Source organism: Scheffersomyces spartinae (genome assembly GCF_019049425.1).
Source record: "Scheffersomyces spartinae strain ARV_011 chromosome Unknown scaffold_1, whole genome shotgun sequence".
Classification (NCBI taxonomy): domain Eukaryota; kingdom Fungi; phylum Ascomycota; class Pichiomycetes; order Serinales; family Debaryomycetaceae; genus Lizanozyma; species Lizanozyma spartinae.
In genome coordinates this window covers 96,659-122,176 of record NW_025065048.1, presented here as the reverse complement: position 1 = coordinate 122,176, position 25,518 = coordinate 96,659, and the positions used below count along the sequence as shown (strand labels likewise).

The window sequence follows — 25,518 nt, the reverse complement described above, 5'->3', positions numbered from 1 at the left end:
GAAATTAAGATCATCGGTCCGAGGCATGCCGTGTATCCGTAACATACATTCAATATTACTTTGAGCTGCGGGATTAGCTTAAAGGTTAGGACAATGGAGCGTGAGGCAATTACGCATCAACTCAAACAATAACCATCAAACATCTCCAACCCTGTAAGTACATTAAGTGCCAAAACGAACAGCAAATTAGAACCACAACGTTTTGTTACCACGCATACAATACGAATTGGTGAAAACATGGGGGACAGAATCACTGTGGAATGGGCTCGTCTGGTTTATGCTGAGGTTGAACGCCAATTGGCTTCCCAAACCATCACTACACCTACGCAAGTCATTGAAGAAATTGGGAAACACCTTCTTAGTGACCCAGATGGTCCTCATCTCAGTGATAGTGCATTCCAAACTGCCCGTCGTATGATCCAACAAGCACAACCCTCTATGGTACTACAAATTGGAGTGTTTGTGGGGTATCAAGCGATTCAATTGGCTGGGTCAATGCCTTGTGAAGACTCACATTATGTGTGTTTTGAACTTGATCCTGATTACGCTAAAGTAGCCCGACAGTTCATATCTATAGCCGATATGTCCGAAAGGATCCAAATACTTGTTGGAGATGAGAACGAAGTGATGAACCAGTTTCTCAGTAACTACTCAAGGGCACTGCATCCTCCTACCATTGAGTTCATTATTCTTAACCACTGGAAGCATATATATCTTGAAGATCTCGTGAAACTTGAGCTAATGGGGTTCATAACAGAGAAGACCATAGTTATCTGTGACGATATGGTGTTCCCGGGGTTGCATCAACTAATGACTACGGGAGATTGGAGCGACTCATTGGCTGAGTCGCATGACTCAAAAATTTCACTGGACTCAGAGTCATCGAACCCTCAAAGTTCGTTGGACTGTCTTACATTATTCAAGGGACGGCATTTCATATCAAAATGGAATGCCCATAGTACTAGCCATGATTGAGGCAAGATAACAGTTTATATTTATATACTTGGGCAGAAAGGAACGGTATCGGAGAATAAAAGCACAAAATGAAAAAGAACATTCCATAAGTATGGACCTACATTCACATACTACTATGATTGTATCGCTACACTAGCATCACATTAGTACGACGGTGTTTCTGTATTGCACTCTCTATAGGTATACCTCAGCATATGCGAAAGTCTATTTTTGACGACATTTAGTGCGACATCAAGCACAAATCACAATCGAAGTAACACTATCTATTACGGTCACTCTACTGCACTCTATCACGCTTTATCTTTGGAGCTATGACGGACTTAATGCCCATATTCACCCAGTGTGTGAATATAGTCCAGACTGAACTCGGGCCCCAGATCAAGAGTCATCACGACTACCACAAGAACAACCCCCCACATCCCCACATAATACACGATACCTTCATCAAAGAGTCACGAGAATTGTACAACACATTAGTAGTGTTGAAGCAGTTTTTATCCGAGGTTAGAAGCGAGTATTTGGCCATTAATAACGATGGCGTCGGCCCCACCTCCAACAGTCTTAGCATAGAAGACAAGAACAAGATCGACGAAGAGTTAAACTACCGGTTTCAGCAGTTATACGAGAAACTCAAGCTACTCCAGGCGTACGAAGCTAAACGAGAGCTGGTCCGCCTCAAGAACAACGCCTCGTCGAAAGGATGGTTTGACTCGGTCTTCGGAGAAGGTGTTACCGACAAGGAGTTGTACGAGACGACGGTCAACAGCCATAGAACTCAAGTACTTGTGTTTCTTAACAGCGCAATCAGCACCGTCAGCAAAGAATTTGAACGTTTACAACGGAAAAGAAGCCTGCGAGAGAAGCAATTGAACCTACTTAACTTCCAGGACTTACAAGACTACGACGACGACGATGACGATATCCCGGCGGTTCAGTTGAGACGACTTTCGGTATTAGAGTTTGAGCATGAGCAAAATAGTAGCACTGTGCCGTTGGAAGAGCTAGACGATGCCAACCACCACCATGATCAACTGCAGCTCTCGTCTGATCAAATCCAAGAGTTTGAAGCAGAAAATAAACAGTTTCTAATGCTAAAAAATAACCAATTGCAGCAAGTGGAACGATTACACTCTTCAATGGTCGATATCATGAACTTGCAATCGGAAATAACGTTCCAGTTGGACACTCAAGCGGAAAAGGTATCGACTATAATGGAAACCCAAGACGACATACAAGTAGACTTGACTCAGGGTAACAAGACTTTGACAAAGGCAAGTGTCAAGAACAAGAGAGGTGCTGATATGTTGGTGACTTTTTGTATAATCATGGGTGTTTTAATACTTGTAGTGGATTATATCTCATGGTGATAACAGTTCATATTTCTGTGACTAGGCCTGCCCCAATTGTAGAACCTTCTCTTCTAATAACAATACGACCCAATACCTTGTTGTCTGAGTACTTGGTGATCGGAAGTAGTCTATCATCATTAACTTCAATCACAACTAAAGCTTGTTGTTTCGAAACAAGATGCTTCTTCTTTTTCTTGGACCCTTTAATCTCAATGATCTCCGAGATCCTCGCAGGAACTTGACGATTGTTCCGGAAGAGAACAAACGGAGTTCCCACCAAAAGTGGTTTACTCATGTTGAATAAGTCAACGTCACAGGTGAACTTCTTTACCGAAGAAATCGGACTATCAACTTTGGAAATCAAATCTCCCACTACCAACTCATCAATGGATTTATTTGCCAACTGATTCAACTTGAAATGCATAGTAGCAATCTCTCCACTAATGGCCACATCCACTGGTTCATTATCAATTAACATCTTCTGAATCTGCAAGTAGTCCTTGGTGGGGGACACCATGACAGTCTCTCCTGTTTGAATCAAACCTCGACTGACCTTGCCTGTGACACCAAACTCACTACTGGATACTTCAAATATATCATTTATAGCCAAATTGAAATCTTCCTCCGACAATTTACTAATGGTATCCTTATCGATGGCAACAGAAGTTAATCCCACAGATTCCAAGTAATTAACTAACGTTGGACCTTGGTACCAATCAAAGGCTTTCACCGCGTGGTCATTCTTAACCACATTAACACCAGTTAATCCAGAAATTGGAACGAAATCTACTTGTTCTGATGAAAATCCAACTTCACTGCCAGTTAAAAAGTCTAATAGTTGAGTCTTGATCTCTTCAAATCTATCCTGGGACCAATTCTCTTTGTCCATCTTATTCACAACCACACATATCTTTTCAATACCCAACGATCTGGCCAATAAAGTGTGTTCTTTTGTTTGCCCATCCATGAAAAACCCTGCTTCAAACTCCCCGTTGATTGAATCTATAACAAGAAGAGCCAAATCAGCTTGGGAAACCCCACTAATCATTTGTGGAACAAAATCCTTATGGCCAGGTGCATCTATAGCCGTAAATCTGGTAGTCGTAGTATCAAAACTAGTAGCACAAATATCAACAGTCACTCCTCTAGATCTTTCTTCACTTGTTTGATCCATAATCCATGCAAGAGCAAAGGATCCCTTCCCACTCTTTTCGGCTTCTCTCACTAACTTGTTAACTGTCTTTGCATCAACTACTCCAAGATCAAACAAAAGTCTACCCATTAGTGTCGACTTACCAGCATCTATATGCCCAATGACCACAAATGATTTATGAGGTTTGGTCAATTTCTTATTTGAACTCAATTCGCTCACAAGATCAATCTTTTTAAAAGGTTTTGTTGGCTTAGGTGGATGCTTGTCCTTAGTTCCAGCAGCAGCAGTAGCAGCAGCTTCTACTGGTTTTGATATCTTTAAATTCTTCATATCTTTGTTAAAAACATCATTTTGAGCCTGTAAGATCTTATCATCAGGACTTGGTCTGCTAAAGTTAGTTTTAGCTTTGGCGATAGTTTCTACATTGATTTCAAGGTTAGTAAGTGGATACAATAGTTGAGAAAAATGCCGTTTAAGCTGTGATTCTCTCTCCATTTGAGATAAGGATTTTCTCTTTCTTGAAATTAATGGTGCGATAGGGATAATTGAATTGGTTGTCAATAGTAATTTAGAACCATCCAGATGGATCTTAGTTTTAATTTCATTCCAGGGACTTTGTATTCTTGTTAATTCTGGTGGTGATAGTACGCTAACTGATGATGATTTGGTACACTTTTCCGTCAGAGACTCGATATCTGACTCATGAGTTAGCACAGGCTTAACCTGTGGTTTCTTTAAAGTGAATTTCCCCAGAGACACTCCTTTTCCTAGCACAAGCTTTGGTTTAGTAGAAATACCATCATTTTGTGGTGTACCTGTTGCCTTTTTACTTCTCAACTTCAGTAGAATGTCAGCGGATTTACTACCTGGTTCCAGACCCAGACGGACACCAACACCAACACCTGAAGGAATAGAAGCTGGAAAAGAGGACGACATTTGTGAACCATTTTTCCTTGCAAGCATTAATTTGGACAACGATGACAGAGATCGTGAACTTGCTGTTTGTACCGCACCAGGAGAAGCATTGGTATTTGGATGCAGCGGCCTTAGTTGAGCCAACGCCACCAATTTGGAAGATCCAGAAGACCCAGACTTAGGATTTGAAGGGCTAGGCCCGTGTTCATTGGCTAAAGCAAAAAAAAGAAGTGATGTTTAGAATCCTGGTTCTCTTGGAGTTAAAACACGGTGTGAATCATATTGCAAACAGCGTGAGTTTATGGTAAGTGGGTCGCCCACAAATGTTATACATACTTGGTTTAAAACGTGCTTTAACCTCTTCAATGGTCGGCTCAAGCTCGAAGTAATTGGCATACAAAGTTTCTTTCAACTCAGACTCGGGGATCTCGTTGTTGTATGAAGACAATGATGATTTCAACGATGGCAACATTCGGTATAACTTATCGTAATCCTCGTCGTTCAAGTTGTCTTCGTTGAATTCTTCATCTGATACGTCATAGTCAGCAAGATCGTCATTGTCATAGTTCGCCATTATTACTGTTAGATATGAATGAAGAGAAAGAGTACGTTGTAGTTATTCGTTATGACTCAATGGTAAAGCGAGGTTTAATTCAAAATTCTTTAATGGTAGCGCCATCGCCAAATCACCCCAAGTAAACGTATTTAACAATAAAATATGACTATAAAAGGAACCTGGTGTCCGATAAATATCCTCTATTCTATTTTGATTCCAATATCTTACTAATAATTGCAGCAACGCCAATAACAGTCTCGTCTCTAAACGGCGGAGCTGCTACTTGTAGCCCAATAGGCGCACCCACAACCTCATCCGCATTGTAAAGTTCATGACAGAATTGTTCCAATGGGGAGGTATAACTAGATTGATGGTCGGGACCCCAAACATCAAGCTTAGGATCTTGAACTAACCCTGTAGGGAAAGCAACGGCGGGCCAATCAATCAAGTTATATATGTTGGTGTAGGACCAATTGTAACCGTTATTAGATATTGGTGCCACACTCTCGCTGATTGGTCCCAAAATGGCAGTAATATTATTATCTTTGGCATAATCAAAATATATTCTTGATATTTCGTTCTTTAGCTTTGTTGTTTCTTCCAACTGTTTCAAGGCAAGACCTTTAGCACCTGGACCAAAAGCTAATTGCCATTTCGTAAGCTTTAAGATAGGCTCACCGCTTTTCTTAAGCTTCTCGACGTAATACTCCGTACCATAAGCATGGTATAAGTTATTGATACATTGAGCAGCTTCAATTGATTTCGGTGGCTCAAAGAATATCACCTTGATACCAGCGTCCCTCAATTTAGATGTGACATAATCAAGACCTCTTGTAATTGGTGGTGTGGGTCGTACTATACCATTATCATATATCACAGCTATAGTAATCGCTGTGGGAGGGATTATACAGCTATTCCATGGACATGGTATTACGGACTCATCAAACATCCAAGGCTTTCCCTTGTTGATATAGATATCCATAAAGTACTCAAGGTCATCCACACTGCGACACATTGGTCCATATACGCCGTCTATAGCAGAATCCCCAAGAACAATCCCGTCTCGACATGAAAACCGTCTAGTGGTAGGCTTGTATCCAACGGTACCAGTGAAACTAGCAGGAACTCTTAATGAGCCCCCAATATCACTGCCGATACCAACAATAGAGCCTTTAAATGCAAGCAACGCTCCTTCTCCTGCTGTGGAGCCTCCAGCAGAGAGTGCAAGATTGTATGGATTTAAAGTGGGGCCCGTGATGTTATTATGCGAATCAATTGCCATAAGTGATTGGGGCTGGTTAGTACGAACATAAAAGACAGCACCCATATCATATAACATTTGAATTGAAACCTGGTTCTCTTGAGGAGTATTTTCCAACAAAGACACATAGGAGCAATGGGTTACCTTCCCTTTGAAGGGAATATGTTCCTTAATAGAAATGGGTATTCCATGAAATGGTCCCAACGGTTTCCCATGGGTCAGTAAATAACTATCCAAAAACTTAGCTCTCTCTCTTGCTTCTTCAAGAAATACCTGGCACACACAGTTGGTGAATCGTTGAGCAATGGCCGCATAGCTGACATAAGCTTCAAGAACCACGGTAGATTTGATACTTCCCTCACTTATCTTACTTACAAGTTCCTTCAACGACAATTCAACTATCTCCTTGTACTCTTTGTGGATAGAACCTTCTATCAGCTCTTTAGTAAAGCCAATGGCATTGAAATGAGACGATTGCAAGCTCTCCAAGTCTTGAGGAAGCTCTAAGTTGAACTCTTTGAATTGGGAGTCTCTATCTTCAATATACTCCTTTACTTTGACCTTCCATGGCTCAAAAAGGTCCTCGTCTTCAATGCCACATAGACCCAATTGCTCAATGGATGGAACTATCTGCTCGTCCATTGTGAATGAAAGGAACGATAAAGAATGAGTGAACGAAACTTAAACCCACTCGGCACTTGAGTAAGTTGTCGGCTGAGTCGGTCATTGGATAATTACACAAACCCGGCGATAAACTCTTTTTTTCAACCGTTAAATAGTTCACAAGTATTTCCTTCCTTTAACAGATAATACATAAGAGGGTATGGGAATGATATATATGTATATATATAAAGGCTAATCACCAAATTATAAATGCAATTAAAAAAAACAAAATCCCAACAGGAAATTGTCCAGAATTAAATAAAAATCTAATGCTTGAAAAGATCAGCACCAATGATATCCACAATTGTCTTACCAGCAGCAACAACTTCTTCATCTTCATATCTCTTACCAACCAATTGCAAACCAATGGGAGCACCGCTGAATGTTTCAGGTTCGTATTGTTCCAATTCCAATCTTTCTAACTCTGATCTATACTTGAAGTCCTTGAAAGATTCGTTCCACTTATCTACCTCAGGATCCTGGAACAAACCAGTTTGGAAAACTAAAGCTGGGAAGTCCAAGATATTAAACAAGGCAGTGTAAGACCAGCCGTAGACGTTTTCACTAACAGGAGCAACATTTGAGTAAGTGGGAGTGAGGAGAAAGTCAATGTTGTTATCCACCATAAATTTGTTGTAATCATATCTTAATTGATCTCTAATGACGTTCAATTTACGGTTTTCTTTAACTGTGTATTCTTTAGAACCATCACCATAGTTTAATGCCCATTTGGTCAACTTAGTCAAAGGTTCACCAGAACCACTGAGTAATTCCTTTTGCTTATAGTTACCATCGCAATTGTACATCTTGTTAACAGTATCGAAAGCTTCTTGTGTTCTGATAGGAGCAAAGTCAACAACCTTGACACCTGCAGCCTTCAATTTTTCAACAACAAATTTCAAACCCCTGGTGATTGGAGGAGTTGGATGAACAATTTCATCATCCCACATGACAGCAACAGTGAAATCTTTTGGTTGTGGCTTTTCAACTTTTCTCCATGGCATTTTCAAGCAGTATGCATCTCTAACCCATGGCTTACCTTCGTTCAAGTAGTGATTCATTAAGAAATCCACATCTTCAACAGATCTAGTCATTGGACCAGAGACAGCAGGTACAGATTCTTGACCAGCACCACTGGAAACACCGGCATAAAGAGAAAATCTCTTGGTAGAAGGTCTCAAACCTACACCACCAGAATAAGCAGATGGAGCTCTAATAGATCCACCAATATCAGAACCAATACCAATTGCAGAACCACCGAATGCAACAACAGCACCTTCACCGGAAGAAGAACCACCACTGGATAACTTCATGTTATAAGGATTTCTAGTCAAACCAGTAAAGTTGTTATTAGAATCCAAATGCATCAAGGTTTGAGGTTGAGAAGTACGAATATAGAAAACAGCACCCAAGTCTTCCAAAATTTGAGTGGTGATCCCGTGTTCAGGGGTAACATTGGTAATTTTGGAGACATAACCACCATGAGTGATCTTTCCTCTGAAAGCCATTTGTTCCTTCAAAGAAATCGGAATGCCGTGTAAAGGTCCAATAGTTTTACCATTTTTAGCATAGTATTCGTCTAAGAATTTAGCTCTTTCCAAGCCTTCATCGGTGAACAATTCCATAGCACAATTAAGAAATTGATGAGCAATAACAGCTCTCTTTGCAAAAGCCTTAAAAACTTCAACCGCCTTTAATTCACCAGATGACAACTTAGCTGCCAATGAAGTAGCAGAAGAATCAGTGATGGCAAACTCCTCTGGCGTCAACAACTTCTTCTTGTACAAGTAGTCGACTGCATTGAACTGTTCCTCAACTAAGGTATCAATGTCCTTTGGCACCGTAACAGTATAAGCTGGATCAATGGCCTTGGCAAGAGCCTTTCTATACGCCTCCACTTTTGGTAACCATTCCTTTTGGTATCTTTCTGGGTCCTCGTAACCCGAGAAGTCTTCTTTAGTTAAGAAGGTAGTGTAGTCAGCCATACTTCAAGATATTTATAGACACGAGAACAAAGCTGGAAAAGAAATTAAATGTTATAAAATGCAGATTAATGTTATAAAATGAAAGACAAACATGAATAATCCGATCTTGTAATCTTTGAGCGGACTCCACATATTTATACCTCCACCCCCAAACAAAAATGGCACAAAATCACAATCTATATCCGCCCTATTGTATAGCTTACAATTGCCTGATTGAGCGCAACCACTTTCATATGGCTAACGGAACTTATTTCCGCGCCCAATGCGATATGGGTGGATTAAGGGGTCATTTACTTGAACACGTACTTTTGGAAGGTAACTGTGTATATACAATTGGTGTCCCCGACTTGTATAAGGTGTAGGGTTGTAAACGTTAAAGCTTTTGATCTTGTGATTTAACAGTTGTCACATTATGCGATAACGTCCTGCACTTATGTGGCCGATCTTACTATAAGAGGATCGATTGCGTTTCGTTCCTGAAAGTTATTTAACAGCAAATAGTTCTGCAATAGAACACCCAATCAAGTAGTATTGGCTAATCAGAGTCAACTATTGGCTACCTGCAATACAGTAAAGTGTACTATTGGATGTTAATAGGTAGCAGGTTCAAGTTTGACGACAGGGGAACAATAAATGGCTAGAGTTAATCTTTGAAACAATAACTGAAATTTTGCCAACAGTGGTTCAGTATGGGTTCCAGACTTGAACTGTTGTAGAAGGTATCACTATGATGTTAAAGAGTTTCTATTCATAACTGTATTATCGCGGCTACGGTTATCCATAAATTAAACGCGGTGATATTACCCAATCAAGACGAATGCGCTGAAATACTATTGTAAACTCCTATTTGGGGTATGTCCGACCTAGCAAAAGCTGCAATACCACTTATTTGTATCTTGATATGGTAGTGTGAATCACAGCCTTTACAATGAATAGGTATACAGAAAACCAACCAAATAGGTAATTTGGCTGATAAGAAAACCAGCTACTACGAAGTTTAATTTGTAGAGTCTAGTATTAAAAGTTCACATATATTTTACTTAAATGTGGAATAATTCCTTCAAGATCTTAATGGTGTCAGCAGGAGAGTTGACGGCATGACCAATAGTTCTTTCATCGGTATAGATTTCATAATCGTTACCACCCTTGTAAGACTTGTCACCAAAGAAATGGATGTTTTCGAAGCCTTCATCAGCAACATGTTGCAAACAGTAGGTCTTATCCCAACCGGTTGGGAAAACGTCAAAAGAGATTTGACCACCAATAGAGTAAGTCAAACCGTAATCGCTAAAGTTTTCCTTCAAGGCATTAACCAAAGTTTCTCTGATCTTATGTTCCAAGTCAAACTTTTCAAATTCGTTACGTTCTTCGGTTGAAGCATTTCTACCGACTGGAGAAACATTGATCATACCGTTTCTGAATTCAATAAAAGTACCTCTTCTGACTGGGATATCAATCTCACTCAAGTACTTCAAGATGAACTTAACCAACTTGTTGTACTTTTCGTTACCAATCCAATTGATGAAAGATTGAGAAGCTAATTGCTGACCCAACTTGTATGCGGTTAAACCGTTTTCACTGAAACAGTAGTCGAAATCTTGTAAAACGGTAGGTCCCAATTGTTCAACTTGCTTACTCAAATCAGAGCCACCAACAAAACCAATAACAACTTTCTTTCTCAAGTCCTTCAAAACTTGTCTCATCTCATCAGAAACTTCCAATCTAGCTGCAGTCAAGGTTCCGTCAACATCGAACAAAACCAAAGTCTTGGGATCTTCCTTATCAGTGAATGACATCGTCGTCTATTTGTATGAGTACTGTAAGTGTGTAAAGCTATTTACAGTCAAAGAGCAAAGGAAAAGTGAAATGAGTATATCTATGATATTTCTTCCTCTATATATAACTATACGAACGTCCGCAAAAAAAAATTCAACGTGGCAGAACCCAAACACAGAATAATTATTGTTACCGTGTTTCTCCTTCTCTACTATTGTTATGCTAAAAGGTACGCGTTTTCTTCAGTAAAAGTATGCTATACACGGCTGATGCGTGTACAGCGTAGTGTTACATTGTATCGGATTATATTGCATTGAGTTGAAGGTGTATTCTTCAACGGCTTTATCATTAACAGTTAGTCCGACAGAGGAAGGCTTGAAATTATTGTATACAGAGGAGAAATCTGCTCCGACCCAAGAAAGTCGTGTGCTGGCGATAAATAGCGTAGTGAAAATAGTTTACTATGGGATACCAAATTTTATGGACCAATGGTTCCACTGTGCGCACTCATCGTACACTTCAATCTACGTAATCAGGTATTCTTAACAGTTTTCAAACTTAGTGCATAATTATAAACATACAGCCATAGCTATCTTAATAAAAGCTACACTTAAGCTTCGTACTTGTAGTCAGGGAAGTTCTTCAAGTTTTCAGCTAAGTTACCCTTTCTGGATAAGAACTTAACGTAAGCACCATCATCCTTAACTTCACCGTTTTGCTTCTTAACAACATAGTCGGGTCTGTCCAATGGAGTGAAACCCCACTTCTTGGAGATAATGATTCTTTGTTGACCTGGGAACTTGTATCTAGCTCTTCTCAAACCTTCAATAACAACATCCTTGTTAGAGTCCTTGGTTCTACAAGAGAAGATAATTTGACCAATATCAACTCTAGCAGCTAAACCGTGAGGCTTACCCCAAGCACCTCTCATACCTTGTTGCAATCTATCGGCACCAGCACATGACAACATCTTGTTGATTCTCAAAACGTGGAATGGGTGGACTCTGATTCTCAAGTGGAAAGAATCTCTACCAGAAACCTTGGTAATGTACTTGTTAGCACAAATACGGGCAGCTTCCAAAGCTTCAGAAGACAATTGTTCCAATTCGTTGGAAACCAAGTGGATACACAATGGGAATTCATCAACAGTGGCCTTCTTACGACCCAAGTCGAAAATTCTAACCTTAGCGTCAGGAACAGCTCTGTTGTATCTTGACTTAGGGAAAGGCTTGTTCTTACAGTATCTGTAACATCTAGCAGGTCTTCTAGCCATCTTGTCTGTTAATTAAATGTTAGTAATTAATCTTGTGATAAAGAAAAATATATCTTCAACCCAAAAGCTAGATTATTGTTCCGAATCTCTTTTATATAAGTTACAAGAATGATTTGTAATCAGGATTCTTATAGTTATATGGCAAAAAATTTCTCCATACAACTTTGTGCGTGTGCACGTCCCTGGAAAAATTTCCTTACTATAATTTTTCACAAACAAAATTCATAGGGGACGATAAGTGGAGGAGTGTAATGTATTATGAAGACATGATCTCAAAACATGGAAATTGACAGGATCAACAATACTAGTACTTTAGATATATCTATCGGCTTGGTTGTGTTTGATAGCATGATATTACATACCTTATTTGTCTATGGTTACCGTGGAGAGGGAAAGAAAGATTCTCCAATGGGTCAATTTTTCAAAAATCTTTCTCAATATTGTGCGCACCAAAAAACCAGCCGCGCTTCCAATATTTGAAAATACCTGTAGTGTTTGGTGTAAAAGAGCAGCGCTTCCAAACCAGGTAATATGTCTACGCAGGTGACCGTATATTATGATTTATATACACGTGATAGAATGAGGGTTAAGCCCTTTGTGAGTTTTTATTGAGCTAAAAATTATTAGTTTACATGCGCGATGAGCAAGACTAGTGTTAGGAGTAATCATTAATAGTAGTAAGAAACCATGGGTAGATACAGTGTGAAACGTTATAAGACTAAGAGAAGAACAAGAGATCTTGATTTGATTTATAATGATATCTCTAATAAGGAAACAATCCATAAATTAAAGAATCAACCACTTGATGAAACAAAACCAGGTCTAGGTCAATATTATTGTATTGAATGTGCTAAATATTTTGAAGAGCAACTCAGTTTGGACAGACATAATAAGGGTAAGATCCACAAACGTCGTGTAAAGGAATTGAAGGCCCGTCCGTATACACCTGTAGAAGCCGAAGCTGCTGGTGGTGTTAATATGATCAAGTTTCTTGAACTGGTGGAGAAATATAAACAATTAGAAGCATACAAATCCGAAAACCAACAAGAATTTGAACAGTTGAAACGTCAAAAGAAAGATACTTTGGATGCTATTATCACTGGTATTCCATCTGAACAATTGAAACAAATGCAAGAAGAACAGTATGGTGATAAGAAGAGTGGGAAAAAGATTCAACCGACTAGACCAAGTCCTGCTTCCGGAAATGCATCTGTTTCTGCTGGCGAAGTGGAAATGACAGAGTAATTTTATTAACAGATTTTAATATTAACGGATTTAAATCTCCAACAATTCAAACACACAGATTTTGTTAGCATTTTATAATACAAGCTGTCTATTTTCAGAGATGGCAAGGTTTTTGGGGTTTATCGGGTTCAGATGTATATGTATATATATAAACTTATACATTTTTGCAAGATATTTGTAGATTATACTGACATTAATGTCCCTTCAGCTTATCGATCTGAAAGTGATTTTGTGTCATATTCTATGTGCCCCAGATTCCTAACTCCTGATCTCTCCACCAACTCCACCATCACTTCCCAACCACTTTCGTCAGCCACAACGATCAAGGGCATCATGAAACTCAAGCTTACTAGTAAATATGGCACAGTTATTAAGTCATTACCTGAGACTACGACCTCGGCGGAATTCATTCGTACGATAGAAGCAGATCCAGTCCTCACTGGAAACAACCAGATGCTGGTAACCGGCATTCAAGTTGGATTCCTTTCCCGATGCATTGATATTCAAAGAGACGGCAAAACCCTTGATGATCTTGGATTAGCTAGTGGAAGCAAAGTAAGAATAGAAATGGAGCCTTGTGGAAGCACTTCTAAAGTCTCGGATGGGACTCTCCCTAATGTTGACGACAAGCATGTTACAGTTACCCAAATTGAGACAAAGGGTGATAATAAGTACAAGAGAGAAAAGGACACCGTTACCAGTGATATACCTCTGTTGTATATCAAGGAATTTGATAGTTATCTTGTACTTCGGAATATTCCTGATGACAACTCATGTTTATTTAATGCTATTTCATATGCCATGGTTGGCTACGATTCATTTGGTCCTGGAGGAGTGAGTCCTCCTGGTCAACTTCGACAAGTTGTGGCAGAGCATATCATGACTAATGTGGATGTTTATGACGCCACTGTCTTGGATAGACCAGTGGATGAATATATCGAATGGATTCAAAAGAAGGATTCTTGGGGTGGAGCAATTGAGCTTGGAATATTGAGTCAGTGGTTCAATGTGAGTATCTTATGTTTGGATATTGAAACAGATAAATATATTACATTTGATGCCAGTGAGAATCCTAGAGGATATATCGTATTGGTATACAGCGGCATTCACTACGATGTACTAGCTCAGAACGAACAGCTCCTGAAGGATGATTTTGTTAAGAAATGGGATACTACTTTATGGCCTTTGGAGAACCAAGCAATAAAGGAATATGGCCAGCAATTGGGAGCACTACTTCAAAGTAAGGAATACTCTACTAATACTACGAAATTCCGAGTGCGTTGTCTACAATGTTATGAGGTACTTGTTGGAGAAACTGGGGCATCCCGCCATGCTAATCAAACGGGCCATTTCAACTTTGGAGAAGTGCACTAATGAGAACAGCTCCAAAGATAAAAATGTCTCGACATAGTTTAACCCTACTCCATTAACAAGTACGTATCATATTATGTAGTAGTACTTGAAATATAACTATGGTAATTCAACGTCTGTCACGGCTGACTCCAGTGATAATGATACATGTAGAAGCCCATTCAGTACGAGGCATTAATACATACCACTACTACATACAATTACTAAACTCAATTACTAAACTCAATTGAATACTAGTTTAGGTCCTTGCCACCAGTCAATAGCCGCGAACATGTGGCATCATCTATCTAACTGCAACAGCTGTCCTTCTTCGCTTATCCACTTTATGTGTAAAACACTTGTAGATCCTGATCCACGTACCCCAGAGAGAAAATTTTCGGTCGCGACAACCAGGAAACTTTTTCTGATGAGATCCATTTCGTTGATAGAGTGTTGGATCTTAGTGGACATTAGACGATACTAAGCTTGTTAATACTCAATTAAGATTGTTACCTGATAAAAGACTATGTCTAAGTCTACACAATTTTTCTGTATGTTTAGTTGGAGAAAAGTTTGGACATTTAATTGCGTTTTCTGAGCTTGGAGTTTGAAGAGTTCAAGTTAAATTGCAGTGTAATTTACAGTGGTTGTGTGAGTATGGACGCTTTCTCCATAACTAGTGCTGAATGACAACATTAGCTTCGTGGTGTATAATTTTCTATCTCAGATACTGCTTAAATTGATGTCCGAAGTATTGATACCTCAACATGTACTAACCGTTTCCAGGTCGCACGCCTAAGGGCATTGACATCGCACAAGATTATGATAGTATAACACCACCATCGTTTGTTGGTGGCCAAGACTGTCGATCTGCAAAGTATTCTGGTAATGGGAAGTTCTTTGCTGCCAGTCAACCTGATAAGGTTCAAGTTTTCTCTACCGGCGACGGGGCAAAGGATCAATACACTATTGATATCAAAGACGCCATGGATATGATGTTCTCTCCTCAAGGTACTTATCTTTGTATTTGGTGTAAACCAATTTTGCTCGATAAGGAAAGTGGGAAATGGAACAATAATGTGGCTTTATACAACGTAGTAGTTAAGGAATTGGTCACACAGTGGTCGAATAAAAACCAGGCTGGTTGGAAACCTCAGTTCACATCAGAAGAAAAGATTATGGCTAAAAACAGTGTGAATTCAAAGCAAATCGACTTTTACGAATTATCTTCAGGGAAACCATTTGTATTAAGCCAACCTACTTTCAAATATAAAGTCCAAGATGGCTCTGCCAATTATCAAACTTTCCAAATTAGTCCTGGTAGAAATCCGTCTATTGCCATCTTTATTCCTGAAAAATCAGGTAAGCCAGCTTCAGTTCAGATCTTTAACATTCCTAATTTCCAACAACCTATTTGTTCCAAGTCATTTTTCAAGGCTGAAAGATGTCAATTGAAATGGAATTCCTTAGGAACTGCCTTATTGGCATTGGCTTCAACTGATCACGATACTACCAATAAGTCATATTATGGTGAAACCAACTTATATCTTTTGGGTATTGCGGGTTCTTATGACTCACGTATTAATTTAGATAAGGAAGGTCCTATCCATGACATTACCTGGTCTCCATCTTCTCGTGAGTTCGCTGTCAGTTATGGTTATATGCCTGCGTCTACTACATTCTTTGATGCTAGAGGTAATGCTATCCATCAATTCCCTGATGCTCCTAGAAATACAATTTTGTATTCTCCCCATGCTCGTTTTGTTCTTGTGGCAGGGTTTGGTAACTTGCAAGGTACAGTTGATGTTTACGACAGACAAAACAAATTCCGTAAGGTTTGTACCTTTGAAGCTTCGAATACCAGTGTATGTTCGTGGTCTCCATGTGGTAGATACATTATGACTGCTACTACATCTCCAAGATTGAGAGTTGATAACGGATTGAAAGTATGGCATGCAAGTGGGAAATTGATATATGTTAGAGAGTATCCTGAATTATTGGATGCTGTATGGAAGCCTCAGTCTATTGATAATTTCCCAGCTTTAAAGACTTTGGATGCTGCTATTGATCCCTTGCCACTGGCGGTTGCTTATTTGAGCAAAAAGCCTACTAGTGTGGTTAGTGATTCTACAGTCCAGAAACCTAAGGGTGCTTATAGACCGCCTCATGCTAGAAGGAGTGGTGGTCCAAGTGTTGTTGGAACCACCTCTTTAGCTCAAAGAGAATTATCTCAAAGTGGTTCATCTAATGCTTCTCCTAGTGTTGCTGGTACTAATGGTGGTGGAGCTTACGTTCCTGGTGCCACTAGAAGAGTTGTTCCAGGTGCACCTGTACCTGTTGTGCAAGAAAGCAAAGCAGCTGCCAAGAACCGCAAAAAGAGGGCTGCTAAAAAGGCTGCTCATGAAGATGATGTGAGCCCCAGCCCAACCCCAACCCCATCTTCTGGCCCCAAGGAAGAAGAATCTGGTAGCGTTATTGGAGGAGTTATTTCTTACGAAGAAAAGCGGATCCGCAGTTTGTTGAAGAAATTACGTGCTATTGAAACATTGAAACTTAAGCAAGCCAATGGTGATCCTTTGGAAGATACTCAAGTTTCCAAGATTAACAAAGAAGGCGAAATCAGACTGGAGTTATTGCTGTTGGGATGGAACGGAGAAACTTCAGCTTAATTTAGAGTCGTATGAAATATAATGTATACAGTATTTGTTTAAGTAATAAAAGACTACATAATTATTCCGAATCGGATGAACTAGTTCTGCTTATTTCAGTGAAAATTAAGCTAATTGCTGCGAAAAATATTGCAATCGAAGTTACATTGAGAAAAGATCGTGGCGACACTAAACATCTCTTCTTTAATTGGTCTTGAAGTTTCACAACCCAGATGGAACACATTAGTTGATGAAATAGGGGCGCTGAGATCACCAGCTTTGTGTTCCTGCTTTAATATTACTTCAGTATAGACATTGAGTACAAAGTTTTTCAGACAATCTTTGACTGAAAAGGGAAAAGTAATTGAAACAGGAAGAACATTACACAAACCAATCACTCGCGTTCCTGCGACACGGTTGTCCGGGATAATCATGTACAGGCAATGACCAATTTGAAACTCTTTGTATGGCATACAGATGCAAAAGGCACACGAAAACTTGTCCTCAATTACAAATCACGTGATGCAATAAATGCCGAAATCAAAAAGTGGTGTTCCAACCAGAAATGCAGTTGGGGTATATTTTCATTAGTATGTTACAAGTTGCACATTAACTTTGTTAATACAATATTATTTAAAATAACATTCAGCCATGTACTTTTGTTTGTGTTTGCTGAACAGGTTCAGTTTAACTATTTTAAACTTTCTCCATTAATAGACGGATAGAAGGGTTCGGCTCGGGGTAACAATAAGACTCTGCGCTACCATATAAAAAAAATAGAGACGCACAAAATAAAATCAGACAGACATTTGAAAATGCGACGCCTTCAACACGAATTTGTTCCCGACACTTGTTTGTTTGCTCATACGCGAATCTTTGTGAAACGGTGTAAGGGTTGCAGGGGTTTTATTACTAAATCCCTAACGAAGGCGCAGTTTTAAAAATAGAATTAGTTTCTCATTCTTCCGGACACTTTGATCCACAACCGACACTCCGGTTTTTTTTAAGTCCGTTAAACTACCAGGTTCTGGGATAAATGGATTCAAGTTTCAAGCCATATTGATAAGAAGTACAAATATACACATGCCTCGATTCCGCTCTGTAAAGTAGTGGAGGCTGTAGAACTTGTTTGAGAATGTGCCCCAATGCTTGTAATCAGTAGACTAATGTTTCTAACACCAAAGTATCGTACCCAAGTATCCGCAGTATGAGGTAACACTCCTTATCGGTACTTATATCCGGACCTGAGCAAGCGAGCTTCGCGGTCCGCAGTTGAGATCACGTGACAAACTCTTCAACCTTTTCAGGGAATACCATTGAATTTGGTCTGCCTGGGATTTGATTTACTACCCTAACTCTTTTTTTCAATTTATAGTATTACTTGAATCGTGATCTGTGCTTGATTTAACCAACACATCCGATCATTCATCCATTTGTTGTCACTTTAGTTTTAGGATAGCAGATACTTCCGTTCCAGGGTAACGCGTTAATTGAAGCAAGTTATCTACATTGGAGCGTGACAGTTTAAGGGTGTATTTTCGTTCGTTCGTTAATTCAAATAGATCAGTGGTTTGAAAGGTATGTATTATGATAAAATAGGCTTTATTTCAGAGCATCGTGGACTACTTTTAGAATTCCAGTCAAATCAAATCAAATTAATCAATCAATCAATCAATCATTAAGACAACTCATTTCTAGGAATTGATTTCTGCTTACACTTGTGTACATAGATGATCCATGAATGAGTGTCTTTCATTTACGAATCGTGTGACCTTTGTCAAATGTTAACGTTACTACCTTTTGATATCAGCATCCATCATCACCTCTCCCGTTAAACCCCGTCAAAATGTTATTCAGCCTATCAGCCAGTGACATATACCCCTTTTGATACCCACTTCCTTCAAACGTGTCCGTGCCTACAATAGATGTCATACCTATACTTTTGTCTGTCTGGAAAATTTTCTTTTTTCATTTTTATTTTGTCCTGCAGATATCTTTATTCTCATCTCAAATTGACTACAAAACTAAATTCACTAGCATTGCATATGCTTGAAGAAAGATGACATTGATGGTCAAGAGAATAATAAGAGGAGAACAAGAGAACTAGCATTACAATGATAAAGACATGGCTATCACATCTAGAAGTTGAAATAATTAAGGTAAGCTTAAATACCATGTTATGTTCTGGTTCCCTTTTTGTACCACACACGACAGTAGATTATCAGACACAAACGCGGGTGAACATTTTCTTCTTTCTTTTCTTTTTTCCCTTGAAATTGAACCGAAGGTCCGACATATTTTTCATGTCTGAAGAGGTTGGTGGCTCAATGGCTATCGAAAAGACAAAGGCTGATTTTTGGTGATTTGATTTGATTTGTGTTGGATTCCTCCTCAGCTCTGATTTTTTTAGAAGTTGTTCTTTTACTTTATCCCCAAGCCTTCTTACTAACCATCGTATGTTCTAGATGTCGTATAATAACGATAATCAGTATTACGACCAGGGTAATGATGGCTATTACCAGGACCAACCTCAAGGTGGTCATGGTGGTCAAGCTGTCCCCCAGGGTCAACCTCAAGGTGGTTACGAAGACCAATACTATGATCAATCTCAACAACAATACCAACATACTGGTCAACACGGAGGTGTTGTAGCTGGTCAAGGAGGGTATGATATGATTGACCCTAATGTTGCTGGTTACCAAGATCAATATTATCAGGGTGGTGCACCAGGTTATGGCCAACAACCAAGTGGTGGTTATAATGCTGATCCAGAAGCTTTCAGTGATTTCAGTTATGGCCAACAAGGTGGAATTCCTGGCCAAGGAATGGCTGCTGGTGTTGGTGCTCCGGGCCAACAAACTCCTGGTACCTCTGCTTATGATCAATATGGAACCCAATATACTCCATCTCAGATGAGTTATGCCGGTGCTAGATCTTCTGGTGCTTCTACTCCTATCTATGGTGGCCAGCCAGGTCACATGCCAGGACAACCAGGTATGCCTGGTAGTCAATATGAATTCCAAATGACCTCTAACTTGCCATATCCTGCTTGGACTGCTGATCCTCAAGCTCCAATCAAGGTTGAACATATCGAAGATATCTTTATCGACTTGACTAATAAGTTTGGTTTTCAAAGAGAATCAATGAGAAATATGTTTGATTACTTTATGACATTATTAGATTCAAGAGCTTCTCGTATGTCACCTGCTCAAGCATTGTTGAGTTTACACGCTGACTACATTGGCGGTGAAAATGCCAACTATAAAAAATGGTACTTTGCTTCTCAACAAGATTTAGATGACACTTTAGGTTTTGCCAACATGGAGTTGGGTAAAATTGGTCGTAAGGCAAGAAAGGCTAAGAAGAAGTCAAAGAAGGCAAGAAAGGCTATGGAAGAACACGGTCAAGATGTCGATGCTTTGGCCAACGAATTGGAAGGTGACTACTCTTTGGAAGCTGCTGAAATTAGATGGAAGGCTAAGATGAACGTCTTGGCACCTGAAGAAAGAGTCAGAGACATTGCCTTGTACTTGTTGTTATGGGGTGAAGCCAATCAAGTCAGATTTACCCCTGAATGTTTATGTTACATCTATAAGTCTGCTATGGACTACTTGTTGTCTCCTCAATGTCAACAAAGACAAGAACCTGTACCAGAAGGAGATTATTTGAACAGAGTTATTACACCATTATACAGATTCTTGAGATCTCAAGTTTACGAAGTCTATGAAGGTAGATTTGTAAAGAGAGAAAAGGATCACAACAGTATCATTGGTTATGATGATGTCAATCAGTTATTCTGGTACCCTGAAGGTATTTCTCGTATTATGTTTGAAGATGGTACAAGATTAGTTGACATACCTCAAGAAGAAAGATACCTTAAATTGGGTGAAGTTGAATGGAGAAATGTTTTCTTCAAGACTTATAAGGAAATTAGAACCTGGTTACATTTTATCACAAACTTCAACAGAATTTGGATTATCCATTGTTGTGTCTACTGGATGTATACTGCTTACAACTCCCCTACCTTATATACTCAGCATTATGATCAGACAGTCAACCAACAACCAGTTGCATCTTCCAGATGGGCTTCTGCTGCTATTGCTGGTGTCATTGCTTGTTTGATTCAAATCTGGGCCACTGTATGTGAATGGATGTTTGTCCCAAGAGAATGGGCAGGTGCTCAACATTTGTCCAGAAGATTGATGTTCCTTACCCTTATATTTATTGCCAATTTGGCTCCAGTTGTTTTCACATTCTACTGGGCTGGTTTGTCCGCTATTTCTAAGTCAGCGCATGCTGTTTCCATCGTTGGTTTCTTCATTGCTGTTGCTACAATCGTTTTCTTTGCTGTTATGCCTTTGGGTGGTCTTTTCACTTCATACTTGAACAAGAGATCAAGAAAGTACATGTCTTCCCATGCTTTCACTGCCAATTTTTACAAGTTGTCTGGTTTGGACATGTGGATGTCATACTTGTTGTGGTTCCTTGTCTTTTTGGCCAAGTTTGCTGAATCTTATTTCTTTTTGACATTGTCATTGAGAGATCCTATCAGAAACTTGTCTGAAATGACCATGAGATGTACTGGTGAAATTTGGTGGGGTACTAAATTATGTGCTCATCAAAGTAAGATTGTCTTGGGTTTGATGTACGCTGTTGATTTGTTGTTGTTCTTCTTGGATACTTACATGTGGTACATTATCTGTAACTGTATCTTCTCCATTGGAAGATCTTTCTACTTGGGTATTTCCATTTTGACCCCATGGAGAAATATCTTCACTAGATTACCAAAGAGAATTTACTCCAAGATTTTGGCTACTACCGAAATGGAAATCAAGTACAAGCCAAAGGTTTTGATTTCTCAAATATGGAATGCTATTGTTATTTCTATGTACAGAGAACATTTGTTGGCCATTGATCATGTTCAAAAGTTGTTGTACCATCAAGTTAGATCTGAAGTTGAGGGTAAAAGAACTTTAAGAGCTCCTACTTTCTTTGTCTCTCAAGATGATAACAACTTTGAAACGGAGTTTTTCCCAAGAAACTCTGAAGCTGAAAGAAGAATTAGTTTCTTTGCTCAATCATTGGCTACTCCTATTCCTGAACCATTGCCAGTCGACAACATGCCTACCTTTACTGTTTTCACTCCTCATTACTCTGAAAAGATTTTACTTTCTTTGAGAGAAATCATTAGAGAAGATGATCAATTCTCAAGAGTTACTCTTTTGGAATACTTGAAGCAATTGCATCCTGTTGAATGGGAATGTTTTGTTAAGGACACTAAGATTTTGGCTGAAGAAACTGCGGCATACGAAAACGGTGAAGATCCTGAAAAGGGTTCAAGTGAAGATGGTTTGAAATCCAAGATTGATGACTTACCATTCTACTGTATTGGTTTCAAGTCTGCTGCTCCTGAATACACTTTGAGAACAAGGATCTGGGCTTCTTTGAGATCCCAAACTTTGTATAGAACTGTCTCTGGTTTCATGAACTACGCTAGAGCCATCAAGTTGTTATACCGTGTTGAAAACCCTGAATTGGTCCAATATTTTGGTGGTGACCCAGAAGGTTTGGAAATAGCTTTGGAAAGAATGGCTAGAAGAAAGTTTAGATTTGTTGTTTCTATGCAAAGATTGGCCAAGTTTAAAGATGATGAAATGGAAAATGCCGAGTTCTTGTTAAGAGCTTACCCTGACTTGCAAATTGCCTTTTTGGATGAAGAACCCGCTTTGAATGAAAACGAAGAACCTCGTGTCTACTCTGCATTGATTGATGGTCATTGTGAATTATTAGAAAATGGTAGACGTCGTCCGAAGTTTAGAGTTCAATTGTCTGGTAATCCAATTTTGGGTGATGGTAAATCTGATAACCAAAACCATGCTGTTATTTTCCACAGAGGTGAATATATTCAATTAATTGATGCTAACCAAGACAATTATTTGGAAGAATGTTTGAAGATTAGATCTGTTTTGGCTGAATTTGAAGAATTGAATGTTGAACACGTTAACCCTTACGCTCCTAACTTGAAGTCCGATAAAAAGGATCAAGTTGCCCCTGTTGCCATTTTGGGTGCCAGAGAATACATTTTCTCTGAAAACTCTGGTGTTTTAGGTGACGTCGCTGCTGGTAAGGAACAAACTTTCGGTACTTTGTTTGCTAGAACGTTGGCTCAAATTGGTGGTAAGTTACATTATGGTCATCCTGATTTCTTGAATGCTACTTATATGTTAACCAGAGGTGGTGTTTCTAAGGCTCAAAAGGGTTTACATTTGAACGAAGATATTTATGCTGGTATGAATGCCATGTTAAGAGGTGGTAGAATCAAGCATTGTGAATACTATCAATGTGGTAAAGGTAGAGATATGGGTTTTGGATCCATTTTGAATTTCACCACTAAAATTGGTGCTGGTATGGGTGAACAAATGTTATCAAGAGAATACTATTACTTATCTACCCAGTTACCTTTGGATAGATTCTTATCGTTCTACTACGGTCATCCTGGTTTCCATATCAATAATCTTTTCATTCAATTATCTTTACAAGTTTTCATTTTGGTTTTAGCCAACTTGTCTTCTTTGGCCCATGAAGCTATTGCATGTTCTTACAATAAGAATGTTCCTGTCACCGATAAACTTTATCCATTCGGTTGTTACAACATTGATCCTGCTGTGGACTGGGTCAGACGTTATACGTTGTCTATTTTCATTGTTTTCTTCATTGCCTTTATTCCATTGGTTGTTCAAGAATTGATTGAACGTGGGTTATGGAAAGCTGCTTCCAGATTCTGTCGTCACTTTGTTTCCTTATCACCAATGTTTGAAGTTTTCACTGCTCAAATTTATTCGTCATCTATCTCCATGGATTTAACTGTTGGTGGTGCTCGTTATATCTCTACGGGTAGAGGTTTTGCCACCTCGAGAATCCCATTCTCTATTTTATACTCGAGATTTGCCGACTCTTCGATTTACATGGGTGCTAGATTAATGTTGATTTTGTTATTTGGAACTGTTGCTAAATGGCAAGCACCTTTGTTGTGGTTCTGGGCCTCATTATCTTCATTGATTATGTCCCCATTTGTTTTTAACCCACATCAATTTGCTTGGGAAGATTTCTTTATTGATTACAGAGATTTCATTAGATGGTTGTCAAGAGGTAACACTAAATGGCATAGAAACTCTTGGATTGGTTATGTTAGATTATCTAGATCTAGAATCACTGGTTTCAAGAGGGTTTTAACCGGTGACATTTCAGAAAAGTCTGCTGGTGATGCTTCTAGAGCTCATAGATCTAACATTCTTTTCGCTGATTTGATTCCTACTGGGTTATATACTGCTGGTTTATTTGTTGCTTACACTTTTATCAATGCTCAAACCGGTGTTACCAAGTATGACTTTAGTGAGTCCTTTCAACCCGATGTTATTGAAGTTAACTCTGCCTTGAGAGTTATTATATGTGCTTTAATTCCAGTTGCTGTCGATGCCGGTGCTCTTGCAGTTTGTGTGGGTATGGCTTGTTGTATGGGCCCTATTTTGGGTATGTGTTGTAAGAAGACTGGTGCAGTTTTGGCTGGTGTTGCTCATGGTGTTTCTGTTATTGTTCACATTATCATGTTTATTGTCATGTGGGTATTGGAAGGTTTCAATTTTGCTAGATGTGTCCTCGGTTTGGCTACTATGATCTACATTGAAAGATTCCTTTACAAACTTTTGACTGTTCTTTGTTTGACTAGAGAATTCAAGAACGATAAGGCCAACACTGCCTTCTGGACCGGTAAATGGTATGGTAGTGGTATGGGATGGATGGCCTTTACTCAACCTTCAAGAGAATTTGTTGCTAAGATTTGTGAAATGGGAGAGTTTGCTGGTGATTTCATTTTGGCCCATATCATTTTGATTGTTCAATTACCAATTTTGTTTATTCCATTGATTGATAGATGGCATTCTATGATGTTATTCTGGTTGAAGCCTTCAAGATTGATTAGACCTCCAATCTACTCTTTGAAACAAGCCAGATTAAGAAAGAGAATGGTTAGAAAGTACTGCACCTTATACTTTGTTATTTTGGCATTATTTGTTGCCATTATTGCTGGACCTGCTGTTGCTGGTGGTAGATTGAAGCCAGATATGTTTTGGTCGTTGACTTCCAAATCGGGTATCACCAAGGGTTTATTCCAACCAAGAAAGGCTAACAACAACGATACTGGTACTAACAGACCTTCTGGATACACTTGGGTTTACATGAGTTTCACCCCAACAAATACTCATTCGTACACCACTAAAGCATAGGTTTTAAATCCATCTAAATGAAGTTATAGATGCTGATGGACAATAATAACAATATTAACTTAAAAATCATTACTTCCATCAACCCTA

At 39.1% G+C, this 25,518-nt stretch overlaps 8 protein-coding genes across 8 annotated transcripts; 4 read left to right on the top strand and 4 right to left on the bottom strand.

The window, feature by feature from the left end:
• Positions 1 to 237: 237 nt before the first annotated feature.
• Positions 238 to 2,342, top strand: KQ657_000052 (uncharacterized protein; the record flags this gene model as incomplete). The annotated part of the gene is made up of 2 exons (XM_043190912.1): positions 238 to 895; positions 1,426 to 2,342. The coding sequence occupies 2 exons, from the start codon at positions 238 to 240 to the stop codon at positions 2,340 to 2,342; spliced, it is 1,575 nt and encodes a 524-aa protein (XP_043051589.1).
• A 7-nt stretch (positions 2,343 to 2,349) lies between these two features.
• On the bottom strand, positions 2,350 to 4,966 carry HBS1 (ribosome dissociation factor GTPase; the record flags this gene model as incomplete). The annotated part of the gene is made up of 2 exons (XM_043190911.1): positions 2,350 to 4,585; positions 4,791 to 4,966. The coding sequence occupies 2 exons, from the start codon at positions 4,964 to 4,966 to the stop codon at positions 2,350 to 2,352; spliced, it is 2,412 nt and encodes an 803-aa protein (XP_043051588.1).
• A 187-nt stretch (positions 4,967 to 5,153) lies between these two features.
• Positions 5,154 to 6,851, bottom strand: KQ657_000050 (uncharacterized protein; the record flags this gene model as incomplete). The annotated part of the gene is made up of 1 exon (XM_043190910.1): positions 5,154 to 6,851. The coding sequence occupies one exon, from the start codon at positions 6,849 to 6,851 to the stop codon at positions 5,154 to 5,156; it is 1,698 nt and encodes a 565-aa protein (XP_043051587.1).
• Positions 6,852 to 7,138: 287 nt separating this feature from the next.
• Positions 7,139 to 8,857, bottom strand: KQ657_000049 (uncharacterized protein; the record flags this gene model as incomplete). The annotated part of the gene is made up of 1 exon (XM_043190909.1): positions 7,139 to 8,857. One exon carries the CDS (start codon positions 8,855 to 8,857, stop codon positions 7,139 to 7,141), a length of 1,719 nt encoding a protein of 572 aa, XP_043051586.1.
• A 1,040-nt stretch (positions 8,858 to 9,897) lies between these two features.
• Positions 9,898 to 10,653, bottom strand: PMM1 (phosphomannomutase; the record flags this gene model as incomplete). Its single annotated transcript, XM_043190908.1, has 1 exon — positions 9,898 to 10,653. One exon carries the CDS (start codon positions 10,651 to 10,653, stop codon positions 9,898 to 9,900), a length of 756 nt encoding a protein of 251 aa, XP_043051585.1.
• A 1,940-nt stretch (positions 10,654 to 12,593) lies between these two features.
• Positions 12,594 to 13,151, top strand: BUD20 (uncharacterized protein; the record flags this gene model as incomplete). Its single annotated transcript, XM_043190907.1, has 1 exon — positions 12,594 to 13,151. One exon carries the CDS (start codon positions 12,594 to 12,596, stop codon positions 13,149 to 13,151), a length of 558 nt encoding a protein of 185 aa, XP_043051584.1.
• A 333-nt stretch (positions 13,152 to 13,484) lies between these two features.
• Positions 13,485 to 17,170, top strand: KQ657_000046 (uncharacterized protein; the record flags this gene model as incomplete). Its single annotated transcript, XM_043190906.1, has 2 exons — positions 13,485 to 14,391; positions 15,288 to 17,170. 2 exons carry the CDS (start codon positions 13,485 to 13,487, stop codon positions 17,168 to 17,170), a joined length of 2,790 nt encoding a protein of 929 aa, XP_043051583.1.
• A 1,720-nt stretch (positions 17,171 to 18,890) lies between these two features.
• Positions 18,891 to 25,431, top strand: GSC1 (1,3-beta-glucan synthase; the record flags this gene model as incomplete). Its single annotated transcript, XM_043190905.1, has 2 exons — positions 18,891 to 18,896; positions 19,615 to 25,431. The coding sequence occupies 2 exons, from the start codon at positions 18,891 to 18,893 to the stop codon at positions 25,429 to 25,431; spliced, it is 5,823 nt and encodes a 1,940-aa protein (XP_043051582.1).
• Between the last annotated feature and the right edge of the window lie 87 nt (positions 25,432 to 25,518).